General features: G+C 32.5%; 1 protein-coding gene across 4 annotated transcripts in view; it reads right to left on the bottom strand.

The window, feature by feature from the left end:
- Positions 1-966: 966 nt before the first annotated feature.
- The window catches only part of LOC135126722 (organic cation transporter protein-like), a 40,454-nt gene continuing 14,603 nt past the window's right edge, over positions 967-26,817 (bottom strand). For 2 of the 4 annotated variants that reach the window (XM_064052830.1, XM_064052827.1), the window contains exons 2-7: positions 23,616-23,966; positions 15,857-16,033; positions 15,541-15,808; positions 15,183-15,486; positions 2,583-2,912; positions 967-2,533 (exon numbers count right to left, since the gene is read on the bottom strand). In XM_064052830.1, coding sequence (XP_063908900.1) covers positions 2,351-2,533; positions 2,583-2,912; positions 15,183-15,486; positions 15,541-15,808; positions 15,857-16,033; positions 23,616-23,964 — 1,611 coding nt within the window. In that variant the 5' untranslated portion in view covers positions 23,965-23,966 and the 3' untranslated portion in view covers positions 967-2,350. Of the gene's footprint in view, positions 2,534-2,582; positions 2,913-15,182; positions 15,487-15,540; positions 15,809-15,856; positions 16,034-23,615; positions 23,967-24,193; positions 24,325-26,817 lie in introns of those variants that run through there. The other 2 variants (XM_064052828.1, XM_064052829.1) reach the window with 2 other exon arrangements.

The following is a 26,817-nucleotide window of genomic DNA, read 5'->3' as shown; positions in this document are numbered from 1 at the left end:
CATGTCTATTGGCTTCAGAATTAGACTCTTCTCTATTGGTGGTTTTAGACGATTTAAATAATTCTTCTGGGAAAATATTTGGATTGTACGGAAAAATGCCTGTACTTTTTAAACTATTGCATGCAGGTTGGACGGTGGCGGCTTTTTGACACACATTTCCACGATTGTTGATTTGTTTTTCTTTTGTAATTTCGCACCATGTACGATAGTGGAAAAATATTCACTTTGCCCAACACAACAGTTTTCCACTTTACCCTATATTGGAAATCGACAAAAAAAATTGAAGCTGTAACTTTAAGATTGAAAAAGAACTGAAACTTACCTTGAATAGAACACAAGTACCCCACATATTGAACTGATATAGCAAAAATTGAAATGTTTTCTAATAGTCTCTATGAATTTTAATGAAATACCCCGTTTTTCTAGACTTAACGGCAATAATATTTTGTTTTTACTATTGCAGGTAAACTGGTAGGTGTATTAGAAGGACATTACACTAAAGGTATCTTTGACATGTGGTTAATATAGTTCAGTACGTTCATTGCAGATGACAGCACACATTTAGTTTTTAAACAAAGATTCCACTTTACTTCCACATTTCGCTTTGCTCCACATTCCGCTGTTACGTTCATTTACAAGAACTTTGAATTATTTTTAATTAATTGGTATTAACTTAAAATTACATTTATGCCATAGAGTTATTCAATATTTGTTATTTTTTGTTTACACGAAAAGCTATAAAATGAAGATTCTGGTAAAAATCGCTTGATTTTTTGGAATTTCTTCTTCGTTGTTCATGTAATAACATATTTCGACTTGTTTTTGACGATTCTGATCGACACGACGTACTTCCAGTATGCAGAATCGACTAAATTTGTCAAAAGGAGATGATTGGGTAAATTTTTCACATTACTGTAAAAATGCCATCTGATTAAAATGTTTTTATTTACACAGAATTAAAAAACCTAAGTCTACAAATTTGGCTTTCTAGATAGATATGTAGATTAAAAGATACATAGCTAGTAACACAGATCACAAATCGAAACTTTTACACCTTAAATAATTTACATATTATACAAAAATTAAGTCCGTAAGTTCTAAATTGTCTATCAGTTATACAGAAAATTGTTTCCATGTTTATAGTATCTGTAATTCAGCACATTTTAAAAATAAAAAAACCGTTTACAGTTTTTCAATAACTTTTTTTATACAAAGAGGCAGTTTAACTTAAATGGTATTAATCACATAGGTATAAATTATTTAGCATTAACAGCCATCTAAACATTTGATAGAAAAAACACCAAGTATATAACTTAATACTAACACCTAGCTAATATGTACAACTTATACAAGATGTTTTATTGCTTTGAAACATATTTTTGTTTTCCGTAATTCGAAATCGAACAAAATTTGTACTTCTAACGCGTAGTATAGTTTTACATAAAACACCCTGTAGATATATATATTTAAACATTTTCATAATGGTTTTCTATTCAATCGTAATAAAGGAAAAAAATAAATATTAGCGTTACATTTCACATGAATAATCTACTAAAACATTTGCGCACTAATGCGCTAGTCAATGACTTAAATACGTTACCAATGTCATGGCTACAAATGAACAAGTGCTAGGAACGTTTCCTGTTTTCGCTGCTTTAGTGTACTTTTAAATTATAATCAAGTATTTATTTAGATGTTATCACTTTCATCCGAAAATTTTGAAATATATAAATAAATTGTTAGAAACGGGTTTAAAGTCAAATAAAACCTACTTATTTTGTACGTATTTACACGAGTAAGAACAACAGTTACATAGAAAATTAGACTAATGAGCTAGTTGTGAACAACTGATGTTAATTATTATTGTGTGTGGGGTTAATCATACGCGAAGATAATTTTCAGCGAAACAACAATTGCATGACGACGGCGGTGATAATGAATGGTGTGATAAAATTCATGGACCAGTAATGTTATTTTGTAGATTATTATTTTTCGATCTACATTGCAATCTCAAAGTGAATTAATAAACTTGAGAACATTAACTATTTTCGTCAATCTGAGGACTATTGTGGTATTATTAAGTACGTCACCATTTGAGATTTATTCAGAATGACAACACTGACAAATAATATTAAGTGTTTGTAATCAATTTAGATAGATTATGATTGCATTATTGTTGTAATCGACAATAATATTTGTTTGGATCAAATTTTATATAAATTGTACTAAGAACTCGATAAACTGTTGATAAAAAGTTGTTTCATAGTTTTTTGTTTCATTACGTCAACGTTATCACTTTACTGAACTTCAGGAAGCAGCAACTGGATTTAAGTGGTCTACGATCAACCTTTTAACTATTATTATTTATCCTCTTGATTTCGCTCGAATCGGAACTTCTGGATTCACATTCTGCTTCTTTTATCGTATCCTTCAAAGGTCCACTACCAGTTTCGGGTAGAAAGAGTACACATATACCACCAATTATACCGCAGCCTGCTATAATTGACATAGGTACACATTGATGGATGTTCGCCTATTAAAAAGAATATTATTAACAACAATTTTCAGTAATATTTTTTTACCATTTCCCATAAGTAAGGTACTAACATCAGCGCAATTCCTGCTGAAACGTTACTAGCTCCAACACCTATGTTTCGGATGATGGTTGGATACAACTCGGCTGTAAAAACCGGCATTATTGCATTAGATGAACTGATGCTAAATCGACTAATCATTGCTAATGTTGTAATGATCCATTGAAGATTGTGCGAAACCAAATCTATAGGTACTGTACATGCACAAGCGACTCCAGAAAGCATCATGGTTAAACCCAAGGGCCATCGACGGCCACCTTTGAGGAGAATCACAATGCTAAGGGCCACTGCTGGGATTTCTACTGCACCAGATAAAACCTGCAACAATAAGAATCACTTTTAAGGGACAGTTAAGAAAAAATTGGTCGTAGGATACTTCAGGAGAACTTCCCTCGCCTCTGAATACAATATTTCCAACTTCTTCGAAAACTTATAAATTTGACTTTGTGAATGTTATTTTTTTTTAAGAGAACCCCTATAAGTTAAAATAAAGATGTGTTTGTATTGTTCAAGTAAACGTAAAGAAGCGTGCTATGCGTTTGTTTCAGGTGAGTTTATCCGTGACAAAATTTTGTGAAGAAGTCATCAACATTTTTGCAAAGACACTATCTCAATTTGGATATGGGCAGTGTAATATATATTAATAATAATAGTATTGTATTCCCAAATCTTCAGAAAAATAGAGTGAGCCGTTCCTGATTCAATCAATAAAATAAATTGACTCATTCATTAATTTTTTTGTCACCCCCCATAGGATAGGATTTTCAGATGACGTCATCAATTTTTTGGGGGGAGAATAAACAGATATATTTTGGTTTTACAGATTTAAAATTAAATTGCAAAATGTTATTAGTTATTACAGAATTTTGATTTTTTTGCCAAAAATTTTTATATATAGGGTAAAACTCAACAAAGATTCGTAAACTACAGGTGTAGGACTATGGTATTCTATATAATTTAAACGTCCTTTTAGTGTGTACAATTTTGAGGTGACGGCATTACATTGTTGGTGGGGATGACTAGACAAAGTTTGGCTAGCGTTTTACTATCTACATGATACATCTACATAATACACACATTAAATTTGACAACAATCAGTCCGGTAGTTTCGGAAATTATCTGTCTAACAAAAAATGACACAGGCGGCGGACAGGCAGACGCACTCTAGGGGTCATGAAATGTATGGAGTTGGCCGATGGACTCGATTACAATACTTCCTTAAGTTACGCTCGAGAAGTAAAAAGAAACTGAAAAGCTTTTTGCCAACAACCAGAGTAATGAAAACGTAACAATATGATGGATGTTCCCATTTCAGTAATAATTATTATCATACTGTATGTTGAGTCAATTAAATTTCAGTGCTTAAGAACCTATTAACCCAATGAATTATATCGCGAATTAACTTATTTAAGGATGATGCCATAAGAAATCCGTAACCTTGGGAAAACCTTTTCTTTAATTTCCAAGAATTTTAACTTGAATAAAAAAAAATGCAAAATCTTAGGGGTCAAATCAGATTAAATTACACTTAACTGTTTACACTTTGGAAAGTGTTAAATTTGATAAAACGAAATACATAGTTTTTAAATAAATGAATTATGATTACAATGATAACAACAGTATGCTGTAATACCAGGCACACCTAACTAATATCGCAACAGATAACAGATTAACATTTTTGTTACAGTTTAGTGTTGAAAACATGGTAGGCACAAAGTAATCAGTTAAATTACTTCCTGGTACCATAAAACACTCAGATATGTTGAAAATTTGAGTGATGTGTAATTAACAACACAATAAAAAGGATCTGATCTAATGTCTCTCATACAGTTATTATTAGAAGATGTCGTTCAATGTCCAGCGTCAAATTTTCAACGTAAACTTAATAACACCTATTGCCAAAAACCCAGTCACTGTTAAACGTAGCCTAAATAGCTAACTCTTCATTTAGAAATCTGAATAATTATCCCAAATTTTAACAAACATCAGAATCATAAGATGTGAAATCCTGATGGTCATCCACATCTAGAATAAAATGTGAAAACGCTGATTGTGAGACTAATAGTAATAAAAAAAAAAAACGATATTTTTATTAATTAGTAAAACACAATAGTAGATCTCAAAGGAAAAGGGTTCTTAACAGAAATAAGTTTTACCTTCCTGACCATAGTGACGACTTGTACTATATCGAATTATGTTATTCTGATTCTATAATAATAGGAAATCTTGGTAAGCAATATTCTGTAATTCCGAATTATGTTATACTAAATTATTTTATCGTGCTTATTGTTAACGTTAAAACTGTTCTTCATTTGGCCGTGGACATCATTTCCACGTGATTTCTAAAGAATTAACATTAGTAGTATTAGATACCTATATGATATTATTAACTGAATGTATTCAACAAATCTCCCTCTCCGTTGGTTCCATTTATAATGAGTGTGGCTTCATTTTCCACCAAATTAACAGCTGTCTCAGGATTTATAATATTCCAAAATACCTAAAGTTTTATATAAAAATTTGTTTATAATTCCGTATTCTACAATTAAAGCCCCTTCTAAACCATTAATTTATCATTTTCCGGTAGAATGTTTTTGAAAATTTTAAACAAGCAAAACACAAGAATTTAAGAAATAATATGTTAAAATTGCCTGTCGGGTATATTATGTTTTACAATAATCTTGCTGAACTTAAAGCAAGTGTGACTACCAGTTTAAGATGAATTTTACTCTCGAGCATAAACTAGGAGTTATTTTGAGTAGTGAATGATTTCATACTTTCTACACGATTCACAGCTTGTACCAAGCGAGCAATAAAAAACACGATCATCAAAAACAGCCATTGAATTTTGAAAGTTTGTCTTTGATCGTTACATATTCAACTCAGCTGACAATAATTTGATGAGACAAAAGAGTCAAACACAAACTTTCAAAAATTCATGGCTGTCTTTGATCCCATTTTTACTTCCCGAGCGTAAGCAAAGGAAGTATTGTAATCGAGTCCGTCGGCCGACTCTCTACTTTTACGTTTTCTCGATCTTTCATGACCCCTAGAAGACGAAGAAATAGGTCTCCCATTTCCGTCTGTCTGTCCGTCTGTCCGTCCGTCTGTCCGTCTGTCCGTCCGTCTGTCCGTCTGTCCGTCTGTCCGTCCGTCTGTCCGTCTGTCCGTCTGTCCGTCTGTTGTCCCGGATTTTTATTAGACAGATAATCTCCGAAAGTACTCGACCGATTGTTGTGAAATTTTGTACTTATATTAAGAATATCATGTAGATGGTAAAACGCTAACCAAAATTTGTCTAATCATCCCCACCACTAATGCGATGACGTCACTTCAAAATTGTACATAGTAAATGGGTTTTCAATTGTATAAAATAACATAGTCCTACACATGTAGTTTACAACTCTGAATCGACTTTTCACCCGAAACGTCCAGATTTTTGAAAAAAAAATCAAAATTATAAAACAACATTTTGAAATTTAATTTTTAATCTGCTAACCAGAATGCTTTGAAATGTTGCAGATGTTTTAAGGCTATAAAGAGCATCATAAATCTTTAGTCAAAAAATATTTGCTTATCCCCTCCAAAAACTTGATGACGTCAGCTCAAAAGTTTGTGGAATAAATCATATCTAAAATGTACAAAATATGATGAGTCTGTACTTGTGATCTATCACTCCATTCATATTTTTTGGATTTGCATATACAGAGTGACTCAAAAAAATTAATGAATGCGTAAATATATTTTATTGATTTAATCAGGAACTACACAACCGAATGCTCTGAAATCTTGCAGATGTTTTAAGGTCATAAAGAGCATAATAAATGTTTAGTCAAAATATATTTGCTTATCCCCTCCAAAAAATTGATGACGTCAGCTCGAAAGTTTGCCGAATAAATCATATCTAAAATGTACAAAATATGATGAGGCTGTACTTGTCATTTATCACTCCATTCATATTTTTTGGATTTGCATATACAGAGTGACTCAAAAAAATTAATGAATGCGTAAATATATTTTATTGATTTAATCAGGAACTACAAAACGGAATGCTCTGACATCTTGCAGATGTTTTAAGGTTATAAAGAGCATAATAAATGTTTAGTCAAAATATATTTGCTTATCCCCTCCAAAAACTTGATGACGTCAGCTCGAAAATTTGCCGAATAAATCATATCTAAAATGTACAAAATATGATCAGTCTGTACTTGTGATCTATCACTCCATTCATATTTTTTGGATTTGCATATACAGGGTGATTCAAGAAAACAAATGAAAGCGTAAATTTATTTTACTGATTTACTCAGGAACTACAAAACCGAATGCTTCGAAATCTTGAAGATATTTTAAAATTATCATAAGCATGGTAAATTTTTGATCAAAACGCATTTGGTCGTCCCCCCTAAAAAATTTATGATGTCACCACAAAATTGTGCTGAAAAAATCCTATCTAAAATGTACAAAATATGGTGAGTCTCTTCTTGTGATTTATCATTCCATTCAAATTTTTTCGATTTGCATATACAGGGTGACTCAAAAAAATTAATGAATGCGTAAATTTATTTTATTGATTTAATCAGGAACTACAAAACCGAATGCTTTGAAATCTTGCAGATGTTTTAAGGTTATAAAGAGCATAATAAATTTTTAGTCAAAATATATTTGGTTATCTTCTACAAAAAACTGATGACGTCAGCTCAAAAGTTTGCCGAATAAATCGTGTCTAAAATGTACAAAATATGATGAGTCTGTACTTGTGATTTATCATTCCAATCATATTTTTGGATTTGCATATGCAGGGTGACTCAAAAAAATTAATGAAGGCGTGAATTTATTTTATCGATTTAATCAGGAATTAGAAAACCGAATGCTTTGAAATCTTGGGAATATTTTAAAGTTATTATAAGCATGGTAAACTTTTGTTCAAAATGTATTTGTTCATCCCTCCTAAAAAAATTGATGACGTCACCCTTAAATTTTGCTGAATAAATCCTATCTAAAATGCAAAAAATATGATGAGTTTGTACTTGTGATTTATCATTCCATTCATATTTTTTAGATTTTCTTAAGAGGTGGTTCAAAAAAAATTAATGAAGTCAATTTATTTTATTGATTAAATTAAAGGCAACACTTATTATTAGTATTACACCCCAACCAACCCAATTTGGTAGACACAAAATTTGTTAAAGGAAAAACTCGGTTGAAACATAAGGGTAGCACGCTTATTTACATCGACTTTAACATTATAGACCTGAATTTGTTCACTTAGTTCCGCGAATGTGAAATAGACATGTTTATAATCAACCAATTCTGAATTTCACCGTCAAGAATTAAAATAAAACCCAATGTTTTATATAATAAGCGGAAGTCGAAGCAATAAAACCGATGGTCGTTTTGTTTACAGTTTCTCTGTTTGGCTCTCACGTATGCTGTTACGCTTGTCATCTTAAATTAAGAATGTTTATACATAAACGATTTTCAGTTGCCGTATACGTGAGTAAATTGTTTCGTTATTTTATTGATTATAAAAAATCAATATTCAAAACGACCCAATTCATTTTCCCGAAAATTTGGGAATACAATAATTTTATTCTTAGTATTACACTACATCTATCCCAACTGATATCCGTGTCCTTGCAAAAATGTTGATGACGTCGTCGCAATTTTAAATTCCCACTACAAAAATGTAATGGGAAAAAACACAATAGCCATCCAGTCGTCAAGTTTCCGACAGCGAGGGAAGTACTATCTAAACTCTTTAGACCAATTTTTTATTGCTCTCTCGGTAGTATACAGGGTGTTCGCTAAGTTGAGACATTCCTTCGAACACGTGCTACTATACTTAATTCTAAAGGGTTTTAGCCTAAGTCACTTAAGCAAAAGTGGCATTGTAAGAAAGTTAGACAGTTATTTGTAATTGTAGTTTTCTAAAATTTTGAGTTCGGTCCTGTTCATTCTATCCTAATTGGAATACGATGCCTACCTATACAATATCCATTATTACCATGGTTGTCATATTTTCTAATAATGTCAATAGTACTTGTCCCTTTATGACGTTTTAAAAACCGTTTGGAAGTTTCTGATTTTAACTCTTCATTTCTATTTCGTAGTTCAAGGTTTAAAACGTCTACCTATTCGAAACGATAAGAAAAATCTATAAACTATCTAGGTGAATCACAACGGTAAGGTGTTAGATTTATTCATGTACTAAATTGATAACTGAAATGTAACACAACAGAATTTAATTAATCAGATGGCTAATTATTTGAAGAAATAAAATGTAAAAACAAAGAAGTGATGTTTTACGAAATGTCTAACTTAAGAATTCTCACTGCAACTGCGCACCTGAGAAATTCACAGTAAATGCTCAAAATTGTTGCCGTTATTTGCAATGCAAAGCCTTGATCTTCGTATCCAGGAATTGCCACAGGACAAGAGCCCTTGCTGCTGTCGAATTTGGTTAGCGGCATTAAAAATACGATCTCGTAGCTCCTCAACTGTGTGTATTTCACTCGTATAAACCAACTGCTTCATGTGCCCCCATAAGTAAAAGTCGCAAGCGTTTAGGTCCGGCGAACGGGGCGGCCAGGCAATGGGGCCATTTCGCCCTATCCACCTATGAGGAAAAGCGTGGTTTAAATAATTCCGCACTTCCAGACGATAATGTAATGGTGCGCCGTCATGTAGGAACCACATGTTCTGCCTAATGTTTAATGGAACTTCTTCCAGTAATTTAGGCAAATCGTTTTGCAAAAAGTTGAGATATTGCATACCATTCACGCGGTCCGGTAGAATAAATGGTCCAATAAGTATACCATTTACAATGCCAGCCCATATGTTTACCGAAAATTTGTGCTGAAAATTTGTGGGGCGAATTGCATGCGGGTTTTCAAAGGCCCATACATGGATATTACGAAAATTCATTGTACCATTACGAGTAAATGTTGTTTCATCAGTGATCAGAATTTGGATAATAAAATTTTCATGGTTCATAGTTTGTTCCAAAAACCATTCTGAAAATCGTACTCTTCGGGGATAATCAGGAGGTATTAAAGATTGCACACGTTGGACGTGATAAGGATGGAGTTGATTTTCACGTAATGTGCTCCATACTTTGCTGTGACATGTATTTACTCGATGAGCAATTTGTTGGGTACTAATTGCTGAATCTTCGCCTATTATTTCTTGAATTTCCTCTTCTAGAGCTAACATCTGTTGGAGTCTTGGTCTACCGGCGTGTCCTCCACGATGTTCCTGTAAGTTTCCAGTTCCTCTAGCTCGCTGTACGAGATTCGTAAATTGACGAGGCCCAGGGGGGTGCCTTCGGAGGAATCTTTCTGCATACATTCTCGACGCCGCAGCAGCGTTTTGGTGTCATTCTCCATAGAGTATTAACATATCTACAAGCTCACTATTTTCACGATAAGCACGTTGAAGATGAGCCATGTCAATAAATTTGAATGTTAGCTCTGACAATACTCTAAATTCATATCCATGACAATTATATTTTTTGTAAACGCTAATCTTTAATTAGAAATTTTGGACAGGACCGTCTCTAAAAATTTCTAAAATTTATAAAAAGATGAAATCAATAAATATCGAAATTTTACTAAGGTAATAGAAGCTAAATCGCTCTGGAGCAAGGCATAAAACTACGTGTTAAAAGGAATGTCTCAACTTAGCGAACACCCTGTATGTATATCGTCTGTCTGTTATCAATTTTATTACACAGCGAATTTCCGAAACCTGTTGATATACGGATAAAAATTACAAACATAAAATTATGGCTAGACAACAACCAAAATTTATCTGTTTATTTCCATAAAAAATTTAATGAAGTCATCTCAATATTTTGCAAAGTAAATTTCACTTGAAATTTAGATTGTACTCTTTTATCTGTACTTTATTAATGTACTGATATTTTTAAACATTTAATTCACAAGAGTTACTTATCAGTCGTAAAAACATATTAAATTTACAGTTTGTCGTAAGACGTTGCATTCCTAATTTTAGAACTATTTACCTATGTAGAAAGTAAAAAAAATGTTATTTTATTGATTACATCAACAATGACTTATATAATTTCCTCGAAATTCTGAGAATACAATACTTTTGTTGCTACTGATATATAATAAGTATCTAATCAAAAGTAATATATATTTCTATTAAAAAAATTATGACGTCATTACGCAGTTGAAAGTAGGTATCACTGAATACATACACTCTAGCATGTTCTTTTGCCTGTAATTTAATAATCCGCCACTTTTTTTATAAACGTACGAGGGTTACCCCAAAAAATGGATAAAAAGGTGGAATCAAATTTTATAATTTACGTAAGAAATTGCACTAAAACTTTTGACAAGACACTAACTAGTACTGTTTTCATATGGCTACCAAACATTGATAAATTTTACTTATTCATCTTCATTAAAAAAAAAGTAATATTTGTTAAAAATTGGTCTAAATTTATTTACACAGAACTTCCTGTGTGTCTGGAGTATATTCGATCAAATATAGCTTCTTCACAAAATAAAAAAAAAGTGATTAATTTTTTTATGGAAACCCCTTTAAGTTAAAATAAAAATGTGTGTAAACTGTTATAATGTAAGTAAAGAAGCGTAGTAGTGCTACCCCCGCAGCTCCTGCATGTAACCAACGGCAAAAAATATTATCAGTACATGTTTAACTTCGAATGTTTGCATCTATTATTGCACATCCAAAGAATGCGACGATTAAGCACAGAGCAAGCTGCCTTCTCAAACCAGACGAGGCTATTAAAAATTATTAATTAAACGACAATGAAGCAAAACGTTCTGAATCTTATTTTGGATAAGTAGCTGTTATTATGATAATTCTTATTTTAATATTATTAAATATAAACCGGCTCAACATTGCTGTATTCTCAAATTTTCAAGACAATGGGGGGAATGGTTCTCAATTTGATCAATAAAAAACATTTTTATGGTACGACCACGGAGTTCATCAGTTATCATCAGTGCGCTGAATTAAATTTTACTGCTGCAATCCCCCAGTTGAATTAAGGTGTGTTTTACAGTGAGTAGTGGGGACGCATTGATCTGGTCCACAAGGACGGTATTAAGTAAAATTTTGAGACGACGTTACCAATCTTTTCACAGGAAATAAATGGATAAATTTTGATTAATGATTTACCATGCTTACGATAACGAAAACGTTTACAAGCTTTCACAGCATTCTGTTTTGCGGTTTCAAAGTGAAATTATTGCAAAATGTTATACAATTTTGATTTTTTCCCAAAATCGGCAAGTCTAAGGTAAAAAATTAACACGGATTCATAAACCACAAGTCCATGATTATATTACTTTATAAAATCTAAATAACATTTACTAGGTACTGCAAATTTTGGAGATGATATCATCCTATTGTTGGTAGGGACGACCAGATAAATTGTGGTGTTTTTTTTACCATCTGTATGACATGCTTAAACATACATATAAAATTTCGAACGATCGGTCAGTTTCGGAGATTATCTGTCTAATAAAAATCGACACCGGCAAGGATAGACAGACGGAAACGTGAGACCTACTTTCGATACTCCAAGAATCATAAAATGTCTAGATAACATAAAAATAGCCATTCGTTTGATGGACCCGAATACAATACTTCCTTAGCTTACGCTCGGAAGTAAAAATATGTTTTGTTGTGAAGTTCTACTGATATTTTATAATAATACAGTTTTAATGCTTATGACTGCTTATACAAGTTTTTTATTAATGTGGTAATATGGTATTTTAGTTAATTATATGGCTTCTGTTTTTAAGACTGCTTACAAAAATGATCCAAAAATAATGAATCTATAAACGGATTTATACTCGTACATGTTTTCAGTTTCCTCAGGAATGGTGCATCCAATTTTATTTCAATAACTACCCATCTAATTTTGCTAAAACTTGTAGAACACAGTAACGACATGATAATGTTGATATATAAAAACGATAAATAAATAAATATTTAATTTTAATAAATAAAAAATTTGCTTTGATATTAATTCAAAACTGATCTTGGTTTCTGGGGTGCTTAGGATTTAATTTCATATCAATTATTATATATATATAATTCAAAACTAACTGTGCTTCAGAAGCGAAGGAAGTGCTGTCTAAATTGTTACGTATAGCGTAGTGTTTGAATAAAGAATTGGTTTTGTTCGTTCCTAATACAGTGGCTCAAAAAGTCATTATAAAAGAAATGTGGTGGAAATCATCAAAGTTTAAAATAACTTATAAGTACGCTGTTTTAGAGGCATTCTAATTGTGATTACACAACCAGAATTTCATACATTGTTGAAAATGAATTTGTGATGAACACAATTATAATAGTAATTTTGTATAAGGTCATTAGAAAAGATCGTATATCAAGTTGGTTTTGGAAAGTCTTTGTATTTTTAATAAGAATTTGCCGCTTCATTGAGATAGGTACCAAATGTATTATTTGAACTAACTTATACAGGACTTATAAATGATTCCAAGGGGGTAGTTGGCCATCAATTTCAAAAATCCCGCTTCGCTGAAATTACGCCCGGGATAATTATTATGACAGTTCTCACTTGTCACATTAATGTCTAAAGTCATTTCTAACCTGTCATTTCAAGTAGCCATTTTTATTGTTTTAACATTATTCAAGTGCGAATTACAATAATTCTCATTGATCCAAGCTCAAAACAACAAAACAGTCGTTTTCAAAACTCTTGGTAGTTGCGTACGAAAATTTTGTTTTTGTTCTAGGAAGCGAAGACTGCGAAAATGGTTTCTTCTGTTGAATAAGACACTTTCATTGTTATGTCTTGTTATCACATTAAGATTAATTTTTAACTTCCTAAACGAAGAGTATGTGTAATCTGTAACCGCTTGTAAGCAAGAATATCTGGCCAAATACCGTGATTTAATAATGTAATCAACAGATTTGTTCGAACTGGCAGTATCAACAAAGACAAATCTCGTGGAAAACTTCATCTGACGAAATTGTTGATGATTTGAGATGACTTGAGCAGAATTGAACAATTGAACAACGGGTCCAAAGTATTGACGAAAGGATGTTACAGAACATTTTTAAATTAAAAAGAGAATGAACATGTGCCTTGAACAAAATAATGCACATTTTCAACATTTACTGTGATGTTTAACCGCAATAAATTTATTTCTTTTTATAATAATGAATTAATTTTATTTTCTGAAAACATATGGAGCCTTTAGGCAACCAGTTATACACATGTGTGTGTGGCTCATGCGTGATCTTTGTCATGCTTGCTTGGGCACTTAGTACGGATCTCCGTACCGTTAAATATGAGAGGCGGCACGTTTACATGACCTACTGCGACCCTATAATCATTTATAGAAACCCGGTATAATGTAAGCATGACAGGTGACAAGTTGTCATGTCCAAGAAAGCGGCAAAATTCACGAGATTTCAAAGCCGTGCGATGTTTTAGAATTTAGAATCACCTTGTGTGTATTTTACATGTGTTTTATCCTGACGCTAACTAAAAGAATTACTTGTTATCAGCTTATCCTTTCCTAAAACAGCTTTTTTTTCCTTGACAATTCAAGTAACTCAAAAGTGTTTAACCAGTCAGTTAAATTTTATCATATAATCATATTTGGGCAAACGACGGTAAAGATTTTTTATTGGCATTTGTTCATTAAATTAAAAATTTATTACGTTGTTATATGTAAGCAATATACTGCTCATATCAAGACCCGCAATAAGAATAACATATGTCCATAATGCCAGATAAAAGAAAAAGTCAAGATGAATATTACACGTGCTGTATTTTTTCAGTTTATAGTTATCGCTTTTAGCAAATCACACCAGTTGATAAAGAAGGTGACAGCAAACTCGATTATTTAAATGACAACTTTATCAGAAAAAATAAAACATAAGTGTGTCATATTTTATAGGGAATTAAAAAAACTAATTCTAAGAAAGAATAAAAATAAATTATTAAAATTCCCGGCATTATTAGTAACGTTTAATTCAGCTGCTATTAAAGAAAGATTTATTAGCTTTAAAGTGATATTTTATTTTCGTGATAAAAAAGAAATGTTTTGTCAAGGTTCAAATCTTTGTTCCTTTGACCGAAGTCATTCATACTTACTGATAGGATAGCAAAATAATTATTATTTATACTGCGCATTGCTCACCTCGACCTTTGCTTTCAGTGGACAATTTTCAGACCATATGCAAAATGAAAAATTCTATACTATGTAGTTACATTCAAGAAGTTCACATTATGATTATATTAATTATTATATGAATTAACTATTTTTAATGTTGTATTAAAAATAGTCACTGCAAACTGTTACACAAAGTATGCGCTTCTTGTGTTCCTTCTATCTTTGTATATAAATATGTGGTGCCATATGCAGTAGATAAAGTTTGCCGAAAAATGTTAATACAAGAGGCCTTATTTATCTATGTATTGAGTACAATTACATGCCTATGTTTAGTCATGCAGTCTAGATCTCCGAAACTTCCAGATTTATTGAAACAATTTTTGAAATAACGTCAACAAAGGGCAGTAATATTTTTATAAAAATATTTTCTATAACTTACCGAATTAATGTAGAGATCCCCTCCAATGTTTCCAAGATTGAGCACCAGTCCATAATACACCAAATAAACACTAAACCAAATCACAAACAAAAGCAACGTCTTTTTGCGCATTTGTCGCGTTTTAAACAAATCCATCACATTCACAGATTCAGTGTCACATTCAGTTTCACACGGTAGAAGTTGTTTATCAATATTGACTGGCAGCTCTTTTCTATTCCATTTCGCAGCCTTTTGCAAAATAATCATGACTTCATTCGTCCGTCCCATCGCCAACAACCACCTAGGTGACTCCGGAAGCACCCACCTGCAAAAACCGTCATGACAACCCTTATTTCGACAATAAAAATATTATTTCTACCATAAAATCAAAAAAATAAACCCAGGCAGGGAAATCGCCAGTTGTAACTGTCTCCAATCCCTCAACAACCATCCCATTCCTGCAATAATCATGTAACTCAAAGAAACCGGAAACAGGTACGATATTCCGGCCACGGTTCTCCAGTTTCCTCCAACCAACTCTATCGATAAAACGAATCCACTGAATACGACGGAAACTGAGATAAAACCCAAGGCTGCTCGCAGGATAAAATACATCTGAAACCATGGGGCGAAAGAGATGACGACACCTGCAAGAATGTATTAACTTGTTGAAAGTTTAATTTTTATGGAGGTACCGAGAATTGTTTGTAGGAGAACGGAAGCCATTAAGGTTCTCTTTCTACCATATTTGTCAGACAAGATACCGCAGACCAAACCACCGATTGCCACTCCACCGAGAAACATCATTTCGGATATATTGTTGAGGGTTTTTCGATCGCAGACCAGGTCGAATTCGGAAATGATAGTGTTTCCTGTAAAGTTTCAATGGTTATTGTTATGTTATTGTTTGTAAACTTGCTGATTTGTGTGCATGGGTTTTAAACTGAAAAGCGGGAGTGAAGTTAAAAATAACGTGCAATTCTCTACACGTGTATGCGGAAAATGTGACTATTACCTATATTAAACCTTTACTCGAGTGGATTTGCAGCACTTTAAATAAGTCCTGAATATGTGTACCTGTTTCATCAGTTCTCGACAAATGGATTTTAAGGTTTTGTTGAAATTTTGCAAAACATAACGGTCCCGCATCAAAAATTATTTTTTAATTTTATATTGGTATTCAAAAGGTTTTAGATTGGCAGCAAATTGTACATCTTAAATATGTATAGATTTTTAAGGAAAAAAATGTATGTCACCGTTTGTTCAAACAATTCTCAAAAGAGTGATGTTTTCCAATTTTTAAAACACTGCACTTCGTATACAAAAACTATTTATGCAGCTAATACGCGAAATGGTACATTTCAGTGTACGAGTTGATGTTTTTTTAGAGAGACGTTAGCTGAGGCATCAAATCGTTAGAGGGGCTAAAGATGTTTCGCAAACAAGTTACGCAAGATTTGTGGATAATTGCATTTAAACAATAATGTAATTTGTAGAATTGATTTATATTAAGATAATTGTGATTTTATACGGTGTCTTGCAACCTGAAAAAGAAGGGTATGTGTCTGTAGTAATTTATGTCTTGAAAGTTACACAACACTAAAAACGTATACATAAATCAAAATAAAAAGAAATCACATTGGCAGTGATGAAGTAAATGCCGGTATTTGAAAAATAAGTTTATGCAAGATTTAAATGGAATGGTACCACCGTAGCACAAATCAATGTGATCTTAGATTTTTGAAATGATTTATTACCCCAAAAGCACTTTGCATTTTTCAACGTTGATTGGACGTCGACAGGTGCTAAATTTGTTTGCACCAGTATTCTCGAGGGTATTCTTATTGTGAAAGGTTGTAAAGTGCCGTTTTGTTACTTGTGATTCTAATTTTGATTGGCTTTTTTCTTTATATATCTTAATAATAGGTGGTCGAATATTATATGGAACGTCATATAGCAATCTGTCAAAGGCACTACGATCAATGACACTATATGTCGAACTTTGGATGAAAGTCCTTGTGTTAATGAAGGTGTTATAAGATTTTCGGAATTGGGTAAATTCCTTAAAAAAAGAAAATATCCCGTGAAAATCAAACCGCAATGTTAACAATGATACAGTACGACCCAAAAAGTAACAAATGGTTGGTTTTCTTTTGCCGTTGAATAATATCACTGGATTTCCGTCGTCACATAATTTTGTTGTCAATTCCGCAGAAGACATTAAAAATGCTTTTGAAAAAGAAGTCACTTGCATAAATGCGTATGTATTTATAGCCCAACCATTAGTAGAAAACACACCCGCATTTTGCCTTGCAATTTTTGGTAGTAAGTAGATAACCGATTTCTTTACTCTAAAACGATGATAATACTTAGAAGCGAAGCATCAAAATATAATATTGCAATTTTGGGATTTTCTTCTGTTGGAGGTACGCGATGCTTAAAGGCGATAAAAGTTTGGTCCAGCTACCTACTAATCTCTCGAAAAATCGCGAATAATCATCAAAGATAGAGCTTCGGATAGAACCAAAGAGTAAAAGTTCAAAAAAGACAACTAAATATAACGAGGGTTAAGAAAACGTAAACCAATGAAATTCGCAAAGAACCGAACAAAGAAATCAAAAAAATAAGTTTCCGATACCTCGTCGGACATTGATTCCGAAGAAGCTTCGAGAGAGGGCGAGTCGGAGTCTAATTTGAGCGAATAATCACGTGACGAGTCATGTGTTTTCGATTGTGATTTATTTACAAGTATTAATTTTTAGATTTTCTTTTTTTATACAGAAAGAATTATTTTTGTCATTATTATGTGTTATATTTTATAATAAACTATTGTTACGAAAGAAACCCATACGCCGTCCCGGTACGACGCCTATGGGTTCTAATATTTACGGCAACGATGAATCATTGTCTGTGACGGCGGGCGAAGAAGAGCCTGGAAGCGGAAGTCGCGAATGGGTGCTCTGGACAAGTGTAGAAGCGGTGACGGAGGCGTTTTGAAAAGGACCGCGTGGTTTTTTAAATAGAGGTCAACGTCAGGAACGATCATTACTCAGTTAGCGAGTCCAGTGAATGAACTCAGACAAGTTGCGCCGGAGTTATTTTATACATAATCGCTATGTAAATAGTCGTGTAAATTTGAGTCACTACGAAATAGATTGTTGAGTTTTACTCACCCGTATATCGTAGCAATATTATATTTCTTTCATATACTATACCCGATTCTATACCTACATCGAGACCTACATATCTGAAATTCGTTGATAAAAGATAATTCTTATTATTCCATGCAATACATACGCAATAGTACGATAGTAGGCAGTACATTATTATTATTATTATTATTATTACAATATAAATACAGATTGAGACTGTTGCAGTCTATAGATCTGTAGAGTTAACAAATATAAATGGTCTTCTATACAAAAATTGAAATTAAATTCTATTATACAAAATTAAAATAATAAAAGAAGAAAAAAAAAAAAAAAAAAAGTTGGATGTGTTAGTTGAGTAATGAGCAATATTGGGCAGTATTAGGCATATTACTGCGCAATACATTCATAGTATGTGCAAAATAGACAGTATAGGCAGCAGTAGCCGTATTTCCGTTTTTGATAGCATATGTACAAATGTCGACTAGTGGTTGACCCCTCGCTTTTAAATATTGTATGTTAGGTGAAACTGTTTTGGTAATGAACTTATTTATCTCAGTATTAATTTTGTGCTTTCGCTACTTTTTCGTACTCAAATAGAAAAAAAAAACTACAAATATTTCTTTTGTCTTTTGTGTTTAATATAGATAAAATAATATTCAGTATGATACATTTTCATAACTGATTAAATTAAAATTATTTTCTTCAAAATTGGTACCACAAGTTAAATTTCAGGACTTTAACTAATAAACCTGTATGTAAAAAAACAAATTTTGTTATCCCAGGTCCAAATTCTACAGACACATAAATCTTTCATTTTATTTCGCACTCCAAGCCGATATTTGGTGTTCCAAATGTAAAGTTTTGAATCACGAACAAAAAAGTAGTATTTTTTTTAATAATTAAGTAATTCACCCGAAACAGAATTTATCAATTGATTATTATTGACAAGTACAGAAAATGTAACTTTTTATCTAATTGAGGCTGATTTGTATTTGTTATGGTTTTCGACATCACTATAATGAGAAAAGTGGCGATACCATTCTGTATATCTCTATCTTTTTTATCGAATTGTGTTGGTATATACAACAACGCTGGAGTTTATCGCAAGAGTACACATGGTAACACAAATCTTAACTTAAAAATAAAGTACCAGGTTAGGTAGCTTTGGTGTCAAGTACTCGAAAAATTGTTTAAAACGTGGCATCGATTACTATTACTAAGATATTTTTTTTTACAGGGAAGGAAGTTTCCAATTTCATCTAATGCTTTAATATAACTAACGTTTCGTGTAGACCTGGTTGTCGTTTTCAGTATTGTTAATATTTCACATAAATGACGAAATGAAGAAGTAATATTAAATTGAATTTAATAATCTTTTTGATTGGGTTTCGTCTACTAAAAAATATTTTGCTCGCGTCAAATTTAATCACCTTTAATTACTTACGTATCAAATTATAAGTTATAAATCAACAGATAATGTCTATGAAAGGTGACTATTAAACACTTTCTGCCGTTATCATTGATTTGCTTTCTACGGAAATTTAAAATTCCCTTTTTTTTAATTTTACGTGTAAAGGGGTAGTAAAGCGAAATTTTGAACTTATATAAAACCAAAGTTTACTTTTTAATTTAAAAATTTACAAATTACAAATTTATCTTAAATATTAGAAAATGTCTGATTCTAAATTTGAATATTTAACACCTCCTGATTTGAAAAACGCAGTGCACGAAGTTGCGCAAAATTTACCTCCTGAAAAAAGCAAAAATAGGTACAAAAAGGCCTACAAAATGTACCTCCAAGGGTATGCTACAAACAGGACCCACAATATTACGTCAGAAAGTGTGCAAATGGCCTATTTTGCCGAATTAAGTCAAAATAAAATGCCATCAACGTTGTGGACCACCTATTCACTGTTAAACTCGACGATAAATATTAACAAAAATACCAACATTTCCAAATTGTCCAAGCTGATGGCGTATCTAACACACTTAAGTGTGTAATGAATACTTTCCCTAGATACTAAAATTTACGTAATAATATCACTACATGTATGACTGACAATAAAGGATCATGTCACACTGCATATTTCAAACGACGTAAATATAATGCTGAAATTATGTCATTAATTTATTATTATTGACTAATTAAAAAGTTAAATAGATTGTAAAATCTAGAAATTGCAAAATATACTGCTGGTTTTATAGATAATTAAAAGGATAATTGAAAAAATTGTGTACAATTACTGTATATTTCTTCTAAGAAATAGAAAAACGGAGAAATCGAAAAGGTTTTAAGTCAGTTCATTACATATTTTCAAGTTTAATATTGAAGCGATAAAAAGTAACTATCACAGGTGAAGTTATTTATGTAACTAATGCAAACCGCATACTTTAACATAAAAACAAGTCGCTTCATTTGAGTTAGGTTTGAGATAAATATTTCTAAAAGTAAGAAAGAAAATTTTACAACATATACTACTCGCCGAAAAAATCGCAACACCAAGAAGTAGTGTTTTTATTTTAACTAAAGTTTGTGGGTGTCATTGTCTTAACAAAAGAAGTGCACCATAATATTTGCAGTTTAAAATTCGACGAACAACAACTGTAAAAAATTAATAATGTGTCGGTCCACCCCTTGCATTTACACATTCTGCAACTCGCCGTGGCATACTTCTAAGTAAATTATTAATATCCTCCTGAGGCAGGGATTCCCAGGCAACCTGGACTTCATGTCTAAGTTGAGCTAGAGTCTGTGGATACTGTGGTAATTCACCTAGCCTTCTGCCGATCATGTCCCACACATGTTCAATAGGTGATAGGTCCGGCGAACGAGGAGGCCAAGGAAGAATTTGCACTTGGGCATCTTCTAAGCACCTCAAAGAGACCCGTGCAATATGCGGCCGGGCATTGTCCTGCTGAAATAGGGCATCTTCGATGGTTTGAACAAACGGTATAACAACCGGTTCCAGGATTTCATCAACATATCGTTGAGCTGTCATAGAGCCTTGAATCATGACTAAAGGTGACCTGCTGCCATATGCAATAGCTCCCCATATCATTATGCCCACAGTTCGAGCCACATGCCGTTCCACAGAAAAAGCAATATTCCTTCGTTCTCCACGAAATCTTCTAACCCTTTGCCGACCGTCGTGCATGCCTAAACAAAAGCGGGATTCATCTGAAAAGACTACTGAATTCCACTCAAGATCCCAGCCTAAACGTTCGCGGCACCATTCCAAGCGTTGACGGCGATGTTCTGGAGTTAGCGGTAGTACCAAATGGGGACGATAGGAACGTAGTCCAAAAGACTGAATGCGGGTGTAAATTGTTCTCATCGCAATCGGCCGACCAACCGCCGCATACCAGTCATCTGCTATCCTGCGTGTAGACACATGTCGGTTTCTTACTGCCAATGTTCGTAGGTACCGATCTTCACGTGGATTCGTGCTACTCCTGCGCCCAGAACTTCTAGCTCGGTGACCTCTACCTTCCTCGTGCCATGCTCGCCAGCATCGCAATACAGTTGAAACATTTCGATCCACGCGAGCAGCGATTTCCCGAAATGACAACCCTGCTTCGCGAAGTCCCAAAATGCGACCTCGCTCTAACAGACTTAGTTGTTGAAAATTTCGACGTCTACCCACACGAGCCATTGTGACAGTACTAATATTGTCAGATAGCACAATAAAACACAAATTCCCATGGTGAACAGTAATGCAAAGAAATTATCAGTGCCGGAGAACAATAAGAAAGAAAAAATTTTATAAGCTTCCGTTTTCGGTAAAATCTGTTGTAACTTTTATCAGTACATTATCAAACATAGATACATATTTCCACAAAGTTTCATTAATAAAAAACCGCCACTTCTTGGTGTTGCGATTTTTTCGGCGAGTAGTATATGTATATCAACTATTATTGGAGCTTAGTTTTAGAAGAGTAGTTATCTATTGTTGTACTGGCATTCTTAACACGATTAAGGTTCTTACGGTTAATATTATTAATCGTAAAACATTAACAAATGATCGATTTTTTTATGTCTGGAAATATTATTTTATTATGATGATATATGACGTTTTTGAAGCGTTACGTGATAAAAAATAAAATAAAAAAAGAATTAAGAATGTGACACAAGACAAATAAGACAAAGTTAAAGTCCAAATAAAAAGAATAATGAATGTAAACGATGCATAAAAACGAGTGAATTAATGATGTTCAATGAAAAGTTGTACTGCAAGATTTTTAACATTTTTGTGTGAAACAATTGCGTTCGAATTATTTTGACTATTCCATGCATATAGGTTAAGAACCAATCATAATTGAGATGTGGCGTGGGCTTTTCGCGGCTTTTCCCATTGGGTCAAATATAAACAAATTAATTTTTTGACATTGTTAAAAATGGGTTTATTTGCCAACAATTCTTTCGTAGAAAGTAAATTAAAAATATAGAACAAAATTGTTTGTGATTATTGTGCTTTAGTACTAACTGCATGGAATAGTCTTGCAAAAAACAATTCGTAGGATGAATATTTTATAATTCAGACTTTTATTAGCTAAACTCAATTTGTGTTGCTCTCAGGAAATACCACTCGTTGCTGCACAACAATAAATCGTCTAAATTATCACAAATAGTTATCCTACTCATGGTATTACTAGGTACTGAAAATTTTTAAGCTATCCCCCATTTCAAGTGTTAATTTTTTGAGGGAAAGGTGTATGTAAACTATTTTCGGCTAAATTTTCTCAGTGCAGACACTTTGTTTTTAAACTTTGATATCAGGTGTCTTACTAGGCAACATGTAAAACTTAGAACGGGTTTGGCACATTATTAGTTCTGGTGTTAATTTAGAATTGCCACATTAAATAAACACGTCCGCAATTTTTGAAATTTTCGGTATTCCGGAAACAGTTAATATTTTTCTGCTGTAAGATGAGTAAGTATAATTTACACTTTGAAATCCTAAGGTTACTCAATATTTTTTTAACACACATAAAAAAATACAGAATACAGTATTATGACCATTTTTTTGTGACAATATGAAAACGTTTCACCTTCAAACAATATTTAAGCGTACAAAATCAACAATAAGGAGACTCATCTCAATAGCCTTATTCTTGCTTCATTCGCTTTCCGCCTCAAATGCTATAAAAAGTATTCAATTGGAAGCTATTTAATAAAATCCTAATTGTATTATATAACTCTTACCGGTTCCGCTCTGTGCCACCGGTATTTATTACAACATCATGCAAATGTTGTTCAAAACAAAACACAACTGTTTGCACTACTCCACTTTTCAGAAATTACCTTCGCCTTCAAATTCCCATTCCGTGCAGGAAACCAGTTCCTTATTCTTTGCAGCCAGGTAAGGCAAATCATCCTGAGTTATTCCCGTTAAGTCATATATTTTGCACAACCCTTCCGGCTGCGTATAGTTCTTCCACAACGAAGGCTCCACGTCCATGAACCCTTCCGTCCTGGCACACCACATATCTCTTTCCGCCGCATGGAAAGTGGGTACGAAAATGTGCCAAGTGCAAGGTATGTTGAAGAGCGAAAGAAGAAACGTCATGAGAAGTTGCCATCGCCCGAACTCTCCAATCGCAGTCGATACAACGTCTTCATCTTCTGCAGTTTTCTTCTTTGTATTGGACATCGCTAGAACAATCAAAATTAGCGGGTTTTTGGCACATGACCATGGAGCGTTGTGTAACGCACTATCAATTTTAACAAAAAAAAATCGCAAAAAGTCGAATGTCCCATTAATAATATTAATACGAGTAAACAACATGTGCGGCATAAAAACTCTGTAGCGTCATTCATTTTTCCCATGTGAAAATAAAATGTTGCGTACGTGTGTAAAAGGTAGTTTAGTTACAACTTACTTAATAATTTTTCCAACACCATGTTGAGACACCATTTTTTACCAAAATTTTACAAAACACTCTACTAAATAGTGGAGCGAGGAAATACTTTCGATACGACAAATAACTGCCTTATCTCAGATGCCACCTAAACGATAAGACCTTCTTTTTATCTTTTAAGTAATTATTAATAATTACTCGAGATGCTTATCGCAAGGTTTAATCCAATTAGCAGATTTTGCAATAGTTCGTCGGCTTTGTATACATGATATTTTGAATACAATCTGGCGCCGTTTTTTTTAAAAAATTGATATTTACAATCAAGTAAAGTATTTGTTACGTAATCTCTTACAATGCATGTATCAAGGAAATTTGGCGTTCCATTACAACGCTAGAACGTGAACTGAATTGCTCCACATTGTGACCTTCTAATTGATGTTACATAATTTGGCGGAATTGCAATGGAATTGGTAAATTTTTGATACAATGAACCCAAATGTGAAATCGTAATAAATTCGGAACGTTATGCTGGTGTTGCTGTTCAGCATCAAACGAAACACATTGCTCTGACGGTTTAGAAAAATCATACTCATTGAAACTTTTAGCACGACCGCCGAAATAGATTAAAAATGCGTGTTTTTTATAACAGACGGAAATATACCTACCGAAAAGTGTTCCAGTGAAACGATTTATCCAGTAGGTTTTTAAGAAAACCATTTTAATTAAGAATTTCTCCGTTTCAATTTGAACACGCACACTTACAGGAATTAATCGTAACAGTTTTGCGATGTTGTTTGCTCTTAACGTATTTGCTTCTGAATTATAAATGTGCGCTAAAAATGTTACCATTTTAATTAACAACTTTCTGTACCAACGTACGTTAGTTTGTATAAACTATAAAGTAATACTGTTACCCACTTTACACGTTGAGTTTTATTTGCAAAAATGCATAAATTCGGAGCCATTACTGCTATCAGCAATGTCACACTAATAATAAACAACTAACCAGGAGTCATTTAGACTCATAAATGTTTAGATAAAATTGTTTTAACATTTTTGTGGCGAAACTAGTAGATATACGTAGGTATAAGTAAATATTTGAAATAAATAAAAATAAAAATTATTTACTTAATAGAATACCAATTTTTGTTGATTTTGCTTTAACGTTTTTAATGATCAGGTGCATAATTTTGCACTTTTCTTAAAATAAACTTGAAAAGAAAACCCAAGATTTAAACTTGTTGTAATTTAATTTGAATATTTGTTTTAATTAAATATATATGACTAGACAGCTTTTTGGTCATGGAATGTAAAATAAAATTGGAGACGTTAAATTAGAAAACACTTCACTAAAAATCTCTCACTATTTTGAATAGACAATAAAATATAAGGCGTTGTTTAAACAAAATGGGGAAGACGTTTTCCCAGTCCAATCATGTTATAACTTCGTAAAATTTTTGAATAAAAAGCTTAAATATTTCTTAGAAGAAATAAATTCTTGTACGTTTCTTTCAAAAATGAACCAAAATTACGCATAAGGTATTATCAGAAAGCGTTTTTTATCTTCCTGTCTTTTATTTAACTATTTTGAGCTATTGGCCTCAGCATTTCATAATTCATAGCAATGTAATTTTGTCATTTTTAAGCACAATTAACCTTATAAAAATGTCATAACAAAATGCTAAACATTACTTCTTTTTTTATAGGAAATTGTAAATACAAATATAAAAATTATATCCACACTATTCAAAAACTCATGCCCTATACATAATTTTAACCAAGATTTAAAAATTTTTTAAAAACTATAGGGGTTCTAGTTTCCACCAACAAAAAATTGACACTGACAAAGTTCTACTACGATCACGTGTTTTCTTAATGATTGGGTACGTGTTGATTTTCTTTCTAAGAAAAACCTCACATTATATGAAAACTATATTTTATATGTACATATGTATCTATTAAAACAATCAATTAACTGAACGCAGTTCTAGTTATTTTATTTACGATAAGATACGACATAACAATAATTTATAAAATCAAGTCTAATCTAGACTGAAAAATAATTACAGTAATTGTTGTTATTGTCATTTTTAGCCTAGAAACCAATAAATCCTTGAGAAAAAGGAACGCTCAGCAAAATCTGTAGAAAATTTTTGCTTGACCCAATTTGCGCGATTAATTTTTGAAGATCACAATCAAGGATTTGCGGAAACAACACATGTTGACAAGGGTAACCTGAATAAATAATACGTATCTGTTTTATGAGCCTTGACACTTTCTCCTAGTATGGTTGTAACAAAATATCTTATTTTTCTGATAAAGCTAATTGTGTAGGAAGGTAATGTAGTCGAGATTGCGAACGTTTCCTACTATTTTGAGAGTTGATGTTAATTTCAAGTAATTTTCAAGTCGATTTATGGCACTTTAATATTTGGTCATACATTTACCAAAAAATTACACATTTTGGACACTTCGAATTTTTAATAGATAACATCTTAAAAAAAAACGTTAATGCAGGAACTTTTATAGTATCTGTTTCAGAGCCAAAAAAAAATGCAGAAAAGATGTGTAATGACCAGTTCATTGACTTTTATCTACAATAATTCACAATTATGACTTGCGATAATAATTACTGTTCATGACGA

The sequence above is a fragment of the Zophobas morio genome, unplaced genomic scaffold (genome assembly GCF_036711695.1).
Source record: "Zophobas morio isolate AGI-343-1 ecotype UQ-CSIRO unplaced genomic scaffold, CSIRO_AGI_Zmor_V1 ptg000011l, whole genome shotgun sequence".
NCBI classification, from domain to species: Eukaryota; Metazoa; Arthropoda; class Insecta; order Coleoptera; family Tenebrionidae; genus Zophobas; species Zophobas morio.
The sequence above is the reverse complement of the archived record's forward strand: the minus strand, read 5'-3'. Positions and strand labels throughout refer to the sequence as shown.